The 13,273-nt window shown below is 39.1% G+C and overlaps 1 protein-coding gene and 1 long non-coding RNA gene across 2 annotated transcripts; one reads left to right on the top strand and one right to left on the bottom strand.

Annotated features, from left to right (window-relative positions):
- Positions 1-7,001: 7,001 nt before the first annotated feature.
- On the top strand, positions 7,002-8,506 carry LOC138896191 (uncharacterized). Its single transcript, XR_011409435.1, has 2 exons — positions 7,002-7,978; positions 8,104-8,506. It is a non-coding gene; the product is annotated as an uncharacterized lncRNA (long non-coding RNA).
- A 206-nt stretch (positions 8,507-8,712) lies between these two features.
- Positions 8,713-11,875, bottom strand: LOC104090214 (receptor like protein 22-like). The gene has a single exon (XM_070180973.1). The coding sequence runs from the start codon at positions 11,704-11,706 to the stop codon at positions 8,890-8,892; it is 2,817 nt and encodes a 938-aa protein (XP_070037074.1). The 5' UTR covers positions 11,707-11,875; the 3' UTR covers positions 8,713-8,889.
- Positions 11,876-13,273: the final 1,398 nt, after the last annotated feature.

Consider the following 13,273-nt stretch of genomic DNA (forward strand, 5'->3'; position numbering starts at 1 on the left):
CAATGAAATCCATAGTGATCCGGTCCTATTTTCACTCTGGAATCTCTAACTTCTGAAGCAATCCACCCAGTCGTTGATGCACATATTTCACCTGCTGACAATTTAGGCACCGAGCTACATATTCCACTATGTCTTTCTTCATCTGCCTCCACCAATAGTGTTGTCTCAAGTCATGATACATCTTCGCGGCACTTGGATGAATGGAGTACCGCGAACTGTGAGCCTCCTAGAGAATCAACTTATGCAAACCATCTACATTAGGCACATATAGCCTACCCTGCATCCGTAATACACACCGTGCTGAACTGTGTCCTTAAGGACAAGCAGATGAGGATTATCATACTGACGCTCCCTGATACGATCATATAGAGAAGACTGAGAAACCACACAAGCCAAAACTTGGCTCGGCTCGGAAACATCCAATCTAAAAAACTGGTTGGCCAAGGCCTGAACATCGAAGGCTAAAAGTCTCTCTACTACTGGTAAGTATGCTAAGCTGCCCAAACTCTCCGCCTTACAACTCAAGGCATCGGCCACCACATTGGCCTTTCCGGGATGATAGAGAATGGTGATATCATAATCCTTAAGCAACTCAAACCACCTCCGCTGCCGCAAATTAAGATCATTCTGTTTAAACAGATGTTGTAGACTCCGGTGATCGGTATAAACCTCACAATGGACACCGTACAAATAATGCCGCCAAATCTTCAAGGCATGAACAATAGCTGCTAACTCAAGGTCGTGGATCGGATAATTCTTCTCATGTACCTTTAACTGTCTGGATGCATAGGCAATCACCCTACCGTCTTGCATCAACATTGCACCAAGACCAATGCGCGACGCATCAAAATACACAATATAAGACCCTGGACCTGTAGGCAATACCAATACTGGAGTTGTAGTCAAAGCTGTCTTGAGCTTTTGAAATCTCTTCTCACATTCCTCGGTCCACCTGAACGGAGCACCCTTCTGGGTCAGTTTTGTCATAGGTGCAGCAATAAAAGAGAAAGCGTCTACAAATCGGTGATAGTACCCCGCCAACCCAAGAAAATTCCGGATCTCAGTAGTTGATGACGGTCTGGGTCAACTCTGCACTGCTTCAATTTTCTTCGGATCTACTTGGATCCCCTTGTTCGTTACCACATGACCCAAAAATCCTACTGAACCAAGCCAGAATTCACACTTTGAAAATTTTGCATACAACTTCTTTTCTCTCAAAGTCTGAAGCACAATCCTTAGGTGATGTTCATGATTCTCCCGATTTTGGGAATACACCAGAATGTCGTCAATAAACACAATGACGAAAGAATTAAGATAGGGCTGAAATACATTATTCATTAAGTGCATAAATGCTGCTAGGGCGTTGGTCAGCCCAAAAGACATCACCAAGAACTCGTAATGACTATACCGAGTCCTGAAAGCAGTCTTCGGGATATCTGGTTCTCGAATCTTCAACTGATGATAGCCTGAATGCAAGTCCATCTTAGAGAACACTCTAGCACCCTGAAGCTAATCAAATAGGTCATCAATACATGGAAATGTATACTTGTTCTTCACTGTAACCTTGTTCAGCTAGCGGTAATCAATACACATCCGCATAGAGCCATCTTTCTTCTTCACAAATAAGACAGGAGCACCGTAAGGCGATACACTAGGCTGAACAAAACCCTTATCAAGCAGCTCCTCTAACTGCTCATTTAATTCCTTCAATTTTTGTGGGGCCATATGATATGGTGGAATAGAAATGGGATGAGTGCCTGGTAACAAATCAATGCCAAAGTCAATATCTCTGTCGGGTGGCATACCCGGAAGTTCCGCTGGAAAGACATCAAGAAAATCCCTTACTACAGGAACTGATTCCACGGTAGGAGTATCAACACTAACATCTCTCACATAGGCCAGATACGCATTGCACCCCTTCTCAACCATTCGTTGAGCCTTAAGAAATGAAACAACCCTGCTAGGAACATGATCCAAGGTACCTCTCCACTCTAGCCGCGGTAGACCTAGCCTAGCCAACGTCACCGTCTTGGCGTGACAATCAAAGATAGTGTGATAGGACAACAACCAGTTCATGCCCAAAATAATATCGAAATCCACCATACTGAGCAATAATAAACCAGTTCTGGTCTCAAAACCACTAATAACAATCAAACACGACCGATACACGCGGTCAACAATAATAGATTCACCCACGAGTATAGATACATAAATAGAAGAACTCAAAGAATCACGGGATACGCCCAAATACGGGGCAAAATAAGATGACACATAAGAATAAGTGGAGCCTGGATCAAATAAGACTGATGCATCTTTATAACAGACCGGAACAATAGCTGTGATAACAGAATCGGATGCAATTGCCTCCGTCCTAGCAGGAAGGACATAAAATTTGGCCTGGCCTCCCCCTCTAGGGCGACCTCTACCTGTCCGACCTCCACCTCTAGCTGGCTGTGCAGGTGGAGTAGCAACTGGTGCAGTGATCATAGCCTGAGAAGCCTTAGGGGCATGTGGAATGGGTGGGGCATGAGAAATCTGTGGAGGTGCATCCCTCTTAAGTCTTGGGCAATCCCTCATTATATGACGAGTGTCGCCACACTCAAAATAAGCCCTCGGAGGACGTGGCTGCTAGGACTGGCTCGGACCTGATCGACTGGACTGCCCGCTGAAAGACCCCGTATAGGAGGTACACTAGATACTGGCGGTGCATAATACGGAACTTGAGGTCTGGGAGTAGCTAGAATACCGTTGGAAGATGAAAGTGCTGAATGAATAGGACGACTCACATAGCCTCTACCACGACGGGTTGCAGCTGGGGCACGAGAACTGTTATACATGCCAGAATTTTGGAGTCTCTTAGCTTCCCTCTCTTCTCTCTCCTGGATCTGCATACCCTCCAATCTCCTAGCAATTGACACCACCTGTTGGTATGTGATGTCCATCTCTAGCTCTCGGGACATACTGAATCTGATACTAGGGTGGATCCCCTCAACGACGAACCCGCTCTCGAATAGTAGCAACTAAGGTTGGTGCATGCTTAGCCAAATCACTGAATCAGACCACATACTCTGACACGATCATAGAACCCTGTCACAACTTCTCAAACTCTGCGCGCCATGCATCTCTAAGACTCCGAGGAACATACTCGCTCAAAAGAATATCTGAAAATTGAGTCCAAGTGAGTGAAGCTGCCTCAGCCGGACTAACCAACTCATATACCCGCCACCACTGGTAGGTCGCTCCTCTAAGCTGGAATGTCGTGAAAGAAACCCCACTGGAATCCACAATACACATAGTACGGAGGATACAGTGACATTCCTCAAGAAAACCCTGAGCATCCTCTGAAACTAAACCACTGAAAGTGGGAGGGTGGTACTTCTTGTACCTCTCGAGCCTGAGTTGCCCCCTCTGAAACTGCTGCCCTAGCCTCGGGCCGAATAGGGACAACTGGTTGCACTGGTATAACCTCTAGATCATGGTCAACTTGGGCCCGTGGTTCTGGAGTACGGGCGGCGGGAGTCTGTGCTCCTCCACCGGCCTGAGATGTGGCAAGAGCTAGTGGAATTAACCCTGCCTGAGCTAGAGTGCCAAACATGCTCACAAATTGGGCAAGAGTCTCCTGAAGTGCAGGAGTAGTAACAGGCGTCTCAGGTGCCTGTTCTCTAACTGGAGCTACTGGTGGTTCCTCTCAGTATCTCATGCAGGTGCTCTGGCTGCACCACGCGGTCTTCCTCGGTCTCTTCCTCGGCCCCGGCCTCTTGCGGTTCTAACAGGGGGCACGGGTGTCTAATCATTAGATCCAGTTGTGTGTGTCCTCATAATCTGTGAGAGAATAGAAAGACAATGGTTTAGAACTTCGAAGTCAACAAATGCGCACGATAAGGAATCAAGAAGTGAACATTTTCCTAACAGTTACATAACCTCCCGAAGATAAGTACAGACGTCTCCGTATCGATCCACGAGACTCTACTAAACCTGCTTGTGACTCATAACACCTATGAATCTAGAGCTCTGATACCAACTTGTCACGACCCCAAATTTCCTCCGTAGGATATCGTGATGGCACATAGTCTCAGACTAGGCAAGCCTATCAATGCGGAATAACGAAATATAAATTAAAATTTAATCCTCAATAGTCGAATAAATAAGAACTGCAAATTTAACAATTTTAACTCCCAAAACCCAGTAGTAATAAGTCATAAGCTTCTAAGAATTTATTCTCAATGTCTCTATACATCAGAGTCTAAAGGAAATAAGGAAGACAATATAATAAGATAGAAGGGGACTCCGGAGTCTGCGGACGCTGGCACATATACCTCGAAATCTCCTCGTACGGCTAATTCAATGATGCCTGGTCTGATAAGATGTACCTGGATCTGCACAAAAAGATATGCAGAAGTGTAGTATGAGTACACCACAGCGGTACCCCGTAAGTGCCAAGCCTAACCTCGGTAGAGTAGTGACGAGGTCAGGTCAGGCCCTACTGGAATAATAAAAGACAGGGAGAAAAGTTTAACAATATAATAACAATAATGATAATGGGGATAAATCAAGTAAGTAGTATGTCACAATTTAACTACACAGAATAAGGGCAATTAACACCTCGCGGAAGAAAAACAGAAATTTACAATTTTAAGGAAAACACCAAAAAAAACCAAAGGCAATGCATCCATAAAGAAATATCAACAAGGACACTCCCGAGGTACCGCCTCGTAGTCCCAAATTATAAATAAATTCACAATATCTCATTTTCTTATATCACCGCGGGAGCCTTCACATTAAACTTTAAAGAAAATATTTTTCCCGAAATAGCATCCCACGTTTTAGCCACCCTTATTACACCGCATGACTTCTAGTAGTTCCCCTACTAGCCACGCGTATCAAGCCACCCTTATCTCACCGCATGTGTTTCAGCACCCATACCTTATACCACCACATGCGTATCAACATCACAATATATCACAATTTGCACCTCAAGTGCCAAAATATCTCAACTTACCAAAATAAATCAACAACAACAATATTTTTTCACAATAAAGAGCTCACGACTCAATCACAATGAGTACAAAAAGCTCACAAAATATTCAACAAAAATAATATTTCACAAAATTTACCACCTTGTCTAAATATAAAAAATTTAAATGTAAAATACTTCATTTTTAATAATATTTAAATTTAAGAAATTCATCTTTCAAATAATGCACAGAACAAAGAAACAAAGTTTCAACTAAACAGGTAACACACTTAGCAGGAACATGTCAGGTAAATTTAAGATACAAAAATATATTAAGGATGATGAATATAACAGAATAAATAATTTAATTAATATGCAATAGTGCTCTACACAATTTAAAGACATAATCTTTCACATTTAGCCCGTGTATACACTCATCACCTCATGTACATGACTTTCAACACATCAACATTTTCATATCAATACCAATCCTAAGGAAAATTTCCCCCACACAAGGTTAGACAAGTCAGTTACCTCAAACCACGCTCAATCAGTCAAGTAATATGCTTTTTCCTTGATTTTCCGACTCCGATCGGCTTGAATCTAATCATAATTAATTCGATTCAATCAATACCAATTATAGGAATAAACTCCATAAGAAAATATAATTTTTCTAACAAAATCCGAAATTTAATCCAAAAATCGCCCCGTGGGGCCCACATCTCGGAATCCGACGAAACTTACAAAATCTGACAACCCATTCAATTACGAGTCCAACCATACTGGTTTCACTCAAATCTGACTCCGAATCGACATCGAAATCTCAAAAAATTATTTTATGAAATTTCTACAATCTTCCCCAAGTTTTCATCTCAAAACACTAATTAAATGATGAAAATAATGATATTATATTGAACAAATCCGAGTTAGAATCACTTACACCGATATTTTCCTTAAAAATCTCTCAAAAATCGCCTCTCCCAAGCTCCAATTTGTAAAAAATGAAAAATGGGACGAAATCCCCTTTTTATAACTTACTTTTTATAACTTAAAGTTTCTATCCAGGCACTGCCCTCGATTTCCTGCCCTCGATTTCCAACCCTCGATTTTCTGCCTTCGATTTCCAAACTCGATTTCTAGCCTATTTCCAGCCTCGATTTCCAACCTCGATTTCCAGCCTATTTCTAGCTTCGATTTCCAGGAGAAAAATTCTAGCAGAAAATTTTCTAGCAGCTGTTTAAGTCCAAATTTTGATCCGTTAACCATTCGAAACTCACCCGAGGCCCTCGGGACCTCAACCCAAATACTCAACAAGTCCTAAAACATCATACGGACTTAGTTGAAACCTTAAATCACATAAAACAATGCTAAAACCACGAATCATACCCCAATTCAAGATTAAGGAACTTAATAATTTCCAACTTCTACATTCGATATCGAAACCTATCAAATCAAGTCCGATTGACCTCAAATTTTGCACACAAGTCATAAATGACATAACAGAATTATCAAATTTTTCAGAATTGGATTCCGACCCCAATATCAAAAAGTCAATTCCCCAGTCAAACTTCCCAAAAATTTAACTTTCGTCATTTCAAGCCAAATTCCACTACGGACTTCCAAATAATTTTCCGGACACGCTCCTAAGTCCAAAATCACCATACGGAGCTATTGAAATCATCAAAACTCTATTCCGGGGTCGTTTACACTTAAGTCGACATCCGATCACTATTTCAACTTAAAGTATAAACCTTGGAACTAAGTGTTCCAATTCATTCTTAAAACCTCATCGGACCCAAACTAATCACCCCGACAAGTCACATAACAACTGTAAAGCATAAATTGAGTAGTAAATGGGGTAATGGGGCTACAACTCTCAAAACGATCGGTCGAGTCGTTACAGTAGGTTGCGATGGTTGTTTGTTAAGACTTATCAGTTGAGTTCATGTTACAACTTCAACATTTCAGCACTTTGAATTCCACATTTGAACCAATACATAAAAGGCAATTGTAGAAAAATTCTTCATTTCATTGAAATAAGGCCACATGCCACAATTACATTCAAACAAACTAGATACACCCAAAATATATCAACCACCAGTACAAATACAAAATAGAGCAGCTAAGACACAAAATACAACAACTACTCCAACCATGAGCAAAACCACAACAACTTCAACGATCAACGAACACAGTAGCAAATCAAAATAATTAGCATTATTACTATAATAGAAGCCAATTTCTTCCTCCATATTCTTGCTCGAGCCCTTTCTTCTTCAAAAACTTTGACCCTGTTCAATAAACCCCGAATAACCCTATTCGCTTGGCTAGGAAACTCGTCATCAACTCACTTAAAATAATTACATCCCCTTTGTCCTTCAAACAAAAAAATTGATTCAAACTAAAATCGGGGACAACATAGTAAAAATAATTAATTGTAGTTAATTATCACTTACCTTTTCAATTTTGCATCCATAGAACATCCTTCCAGGATTAGATGGAGACTGAAGTTTTCAATTGACATTCATGACCACACCGGCATGAATCGACTCTTAGTGTGAGAGACATAATTGAGAGCTTAAGCCAAGATACGAACACTCAGGCGAGACTACGTTCAATTTGGAGAGAAGAATAGAATTTTTAAACCAGAAAATCAAAAAAAGGGTAAAGAAATAGGGCTGGATTTAAGGAAAGGGTGAGGAACTAATGAAGGTTTAATTATATAACAGGGAAGGGTGTATTTTACCGTTTGTATTGTACCGTTGAAATAGTTTTTGTCAGTATATTTTTAATGTTCACGCGCTCAAAAGTTATTTGCCATGTCAGTTGGACGTGTTAAAATGGTGCAGTAAAGGTAGAGTAAAAGTGTTCCGGCAGAAAATGGCTTAGTTAATAAAATAAAAAACATAAATTTGACACTCATAATTTATGGAAAAAAACATTTGGGTCTGCTCTTGACTAATCATTGACGAAAATCAATGTCTGCCTAGCAGCATCCTTAATGAATGTAACTACTTTTATTTTGTGAGTTGCTGGAGATTTGAAACTTATCCTTTTATGCCTTTTTCAATATAATGAGACCATATTCTAAGAGTTCAATTCTGAATTTTGTTGCATAAATTCAGCTCTCACCTGTCTATGCCGAGCAGGTGCTTGTTGAAATGCTTCTTCGAAGTTGACCTGAGGCCTGTGGCGGAGGCAGCGAAGGGGGTTCAAGAAAAAAAAGATCATAGCTAGTGGGAATTGAACGTATGACCTTTTAAAGATTTTGAACCCCTTGACCACTAAGCTATACTTTTGGAATGTGCCAAGGGGTTTCAAAACTTAATATATAGAGGTAAAAATCAGATTTTGCCTTATATATACAGTGTAATTTTTCGGCGAAGGGGGTTCGGATGAACCTCCTCCGCCCCCCTAAATCCGCCCCTGCCTGAGGCAATACTTTTCTTTTTTTGGCTTCTGACAATGCTGTGCTTTAGTTTACTTTTGAGAATGTTACATGCATTTCCATCAGTACATTCTTTATCTACTTGCTGCAATACTAGTTCTAAACTGCCTCTAAATTATACACTTTCAGGAAAAAAACGTGCAGGAGCCATTTTAGTCGGTAATAGTTATCACGTTCATTATAACTATGCACTGAGTGTTGCCTACAAGTACAAAGTATAAATCGAAATTACATTTTCTCTTGTAGCTTTTATCTTATGGGTAGGCAAACTACTTTGTTATCATATGTAAGAAGCAACAAAGATGAATCATGAGAGGTAAGGAAATATGGTAACTCAGAGTGGAAACAATTAGAAGTAATAGTAAGAGCATACTGCAGGGAAGTGTTACAGGATGGAGGAATGAACAGGACACTGTGTCTTTGTTCAAGCAAAAGGACTGCAATAGAATAAGAAGCAAAAACCTTTCTCTGCAATCATCTTGTGAACTTAATGACTGCCTCTTGATTTCCCCGCTGCCTTCTTCCGAGATGCTTCGCTAATGCTTTTACTAGTTCTCCCGTCTTGATCTTGCTGCTGAAATATCCTTAAAATCAATCCATCAATTAGTTTGTTGTACGACTGTTTCCACCTTTTAGAGAATAAAAGTGGTAGAAAGATGATGCCAATACCAACAACAAATCCTAACATAACGCTGACATAAACCTCCGTCATTGAAAATAATTTCTCCTCCTCAAATTCTGGCTCTGAAGGTGCCACTGCTGAATTGTTTTTGCAAGTTATGTTCAGCGGAAACCCACATAGCCCCTTGTTTCCTATAAAAGAACTTTCTGCAAAGGTTTGAATTTGGCTGCCTCGTGGTATCATTCCTACCAGTTCATTATATGATAAATTTAAGAAGGAAAGAAATGTGAGGCTAGCAAGCTTTTCTGGGATAATACCACCTAACTTGTTTAATGAAAGATCCAGTGATCCCAATTGCTTCAAATTTCCAACTGCTGGAGGGATTTGACCTTTGAGATTGTTGTGTGAAATATTGAGAAGATAAAGTGATTTGAGATCTCCAATTGTCTCTGGTATGTCCCCCACAAAATTGTTACTTGAAAAGTCAATAGAGGTGAAGAAAACAGGGATCTTTTCCAATGTAACGTTTTGTCCTTTAAGAAAAAGACCGACTGTGTCCTGGTAGTAAATTGGCCTGATAGACATAGACTCAAAGTGCAAGTGATCAAAGCGTGAATGCGCTACAGCTGGCTCAACAGTCATTGCATTTAGCTCCAAGAATGAATTTCGGGGCAGAATGCCCCCTAAATTGTTGGAAGCTAGGTCGATTATCTGAAGAGCTGTCCAATTGGAACTCCCTCTAGAGCAATCAATGTTCCCATGGAAACCATTGGAACGTAATGCAAGTACACACAAATTGGATAAGTTCCTCAACCAGCAGGGGAAGGTATCCCTGATCTTGTTGTTTCCCAGATTTATTAGCTTAAGATTTGTGCAATTGGACAAAGAACGAGGAAGCTCACCTGTTAAGTAATTCTGACTGAGGTCAAGGCTCTGTAATTGACAATTATGAGAAAACTCTCGAGGTATATTTCCTATGAGATTGTTCTTTCCCAGGTTCAGTACTTTCAGCGTGTTGCTCTTTTCTGCTAAACATGGCGGTATTGTGCCATTCAAAGTATTGTTAGACAAATCAAGTACTTCAAGATAGCGCGCATTGCAGATTGAAGAAGGAATACTGCCAATAACTTTGTTGTTTGCAATTGAGAGGAACCAAGCAGTTACAAGATAATTGCCAAAGTCAGGCGGTATCATAGTAGCAAAATTATTGTTGGAGAAGTCAATATAAGCAGCTGCACGTGGTGGTAATGGAATAACCCCAGTGAGTAGATTTGAATGCAGATCAAGGAAATTTAGACGGCCAAATCTATAAGGTTCTTGAAAATGCGTGAATTGATTGACAGAAAGATTCAGAAAACGGAGAAGTCCATCAGTGATCTCCACCAACCAGTTTGGTATTTCACCAGTAAGTTTGTTGTTTGAGAGATCTAACATAGACAATCTGGATTGGTTCTTGAGGAAGGAGAGATTCTGCAGATTGCATGATCCCATCATTAAACTGTTCAGCTGGGGGAGCAAGGAAAGTTCCGATTCACTTATATTTGTGTCAACTGAAAAACTGTTGTGGGAAAGATCAAGATTTACGAGCTTATTAAGCTCTGTGAACTTCTTCAACTGCACAGTACCATTGAAATTGTTGGATGAAAGTTCAAGATCTAAGAGATCGTGCAGCTCAAAAAAAAACTCAGGTATTGGCCCTTCCAATTTGTTGGCACTCAAGTCAAGATCTGTTAGTGGAGAAGTCACATTTTGTAGTTCAGTTATTTGGCCAGAAAATTTGTTGTTGGACAGATCTAAACCTGAAAGTGAGGGGAGGTAAAACAATGATGCTGGAATGGGCCCAGAAATAGAATTGTTACTCAAGTCGAGTCCTTCAAGATTCTCAAAGCCTTCCCAGTCGGATGATATTCCTGTCAAATAATTTCTTGCTGAGTTAATATAACTGAGGTTTTTGGACAGCTTAAAAGATGGAAATGAACCCGTGAAGCTATTCCGGTCGAAATCCAGATAAACAAGTTTGGTTAATTTTACCATAGAAGACGGAATTGGACCTTTAAAATTACATAAACTAAGGTCAACTTGTGACAATATGCTAAGGTTCTCAATGGACGTGGGTATACTTCCTGAGAATCCTGTATTGCTTAGAACCAGAGTTTGTAGAGATCCATTTGAAGGAAATTCAGGTAAAGAACCTCCAAGCATTTCATTTTGTGACAAGTCAATAGTCTGCAGAGTTGGTACCTGGAATATCTTCTGAGGTGCTTGTCCTATCAAGTTGCAGGATCTTAGACTCAAGACAGTTAGATTGGATAAGTCCAAAAAGAAGTCTGGAATTGGAGCAGATAAATTGTTCCGGTCAAGACGGATTAAAGATAGAAATTTAAGATTTGCTAACGGATGGATACTGCCTGAGAACAATTCATCAGTAAGGTCAAGACCGATAACTTGACCTGCACCATTGCAAGTGATGCCCTGCCATTGACAGCAGTCAATCCTCTGATTCCACTTCACCAGCTTGGTGGATATTTCAGAATCATAAGTAAGATTAGTTCTGAGCTGCAACAGCAACATCTTCTGATCCTGAAGACATTTACTAGAATTAGCTGCCACTACTTCATTAATTCTACAGCAGATGGTGAGTAGTTGGATCAAGACAAGCTGAGAAAACATTTGACTTCTCATTTGGACTGTGGACAGAGAAGGAAAGTTGAAGCTTTTGCAGATCTGAAACGTATAAAATAGCAAAAACTTGCATGAGGATGCGGACTCATCCTCGTGCGAATAAACAACATGGATTCTTTTATCGATTTAACTGCTTCTATATTATCTTTTGGCTTACAGATCAATTATTTGCCTACTAGTTAATTTACACGCGCGAATATATATATATATATATATATATATATATATATACACTTTGTAAGTGTTGTTAAAATGGATTAAAAATCAAATCAAAGAATAAATATATAGTGCAAGATATACATATAAAAATAAATAAATATAAGGATATGCTAAAACAATCATTCATGTGGATAAGCTTTTCTCGGTTTTATTCCTTTTACCATCCAAATGAAGAACCATTATAAAATGGGTATATCTAAGTAGTAATTTTTGGTCCTGCCCTCAATTAACTTCTTCATAATATAATTTTTTCCTCCGCTCCACTGAAATGTCCAAGTATTTGACCTTCCATTGATTTATCGAAAAATATTACATATTAGTACTTTCTACACTTTTTCACAAGCACGTGATTGTATGTCATGTTCGAATTGCTTACCAATTGAATAAAAATTTGATTTCTTCGAAGTAACTTATTAGTGGTAACTCTATAATTTTAACAACTTCTTTGAAAGTAGAAAAATACTTCATATTGCCTGCAAAAAATATTGACATAGGAGATAAAAGGTATCCCATATTCTTAATTGAATATAAATATATTAATCCCAAGTCTAGAGAAATAACCAAAACTCAAAGTATTATTTTTTTCAAGCATAATGCACAAAATATTAATATATTATGCTTCTCTCACGACACATAAAATTCATGATAAAATGTCACTAATCTTTAAATAATGTCTAAATGTAAACATCACTTTTTCCTATTATTTCAAGAATATTTTTAAATATTAGTATAAGCCTAAGACATGTCTTTCAATCTTAAAAATAATATTCAACATATTTTCATGTATATAATTATTCAAGTTATATGTATATGTCAATCGATAAATTTCTTTTGGTAACAGAGGTAACAAATATAACCACTAACCATATGATATTACTATCATGCATGAAGTTTGAATTATGCAATACAGATTACTACTTTATAAATACATTTAGCCTATTTCTTAGAGAAGTTAAGTTATAGTAGGTAAGATAGGAAAACTTTAACTCTATCAAGGAATTCAACTTTTAATTCTTGAGTACTACAGGTATTGTATTATGATGAATCGTGGACAAAACCTCAGGGAAGGTATTGAACTATCCCCAAGTGATGCGGCGATTATGATGCTCGAGTTTGGGACAATTCAAAGTAGTTCATTTTGCAGGATATCTTGTGTGTTTGCTGCAATCTTCAATGTGGGATATGTGAGATGATACTCAAGTATCGATCCAAAAAAGGTAACGATTTTAATCTTGATATGATAATAGTCATCACGTTAAAGCAATTAGTGGGGGAAAAAAAGCGACAATAAAACCGGTTCAATTTCATTACACTACTCACTCTTTAATTTCCTACCCTTGTGTTTTAT

Source organism: Nicotiana tomentosiformis, chromosome 1 (genome assembly GCF_000390325.3).
Source record: "Nicotiana tomentosiformis chromosome 1, ASM39032v3, whole genome shotgun sequence".
Classification (NCBI taxonomy): domain Eukaryota; kingdom Viridiplantae; phylum Streptophyta; class Magnoliopsida; order Solanales; family Solanaceae; genus Nicotiana; species Nicotiana tomentosiformis.

Excerpts from the sequence above, each read along its gene's own strand:
- LOC104090214 (XM_070180973.1), bottom strand. The coding sequence starts at position 11,706 with ATGAGAAGTCAAATGTTTTCTCAGCTTGTCTTGATCCAACTACTCACC.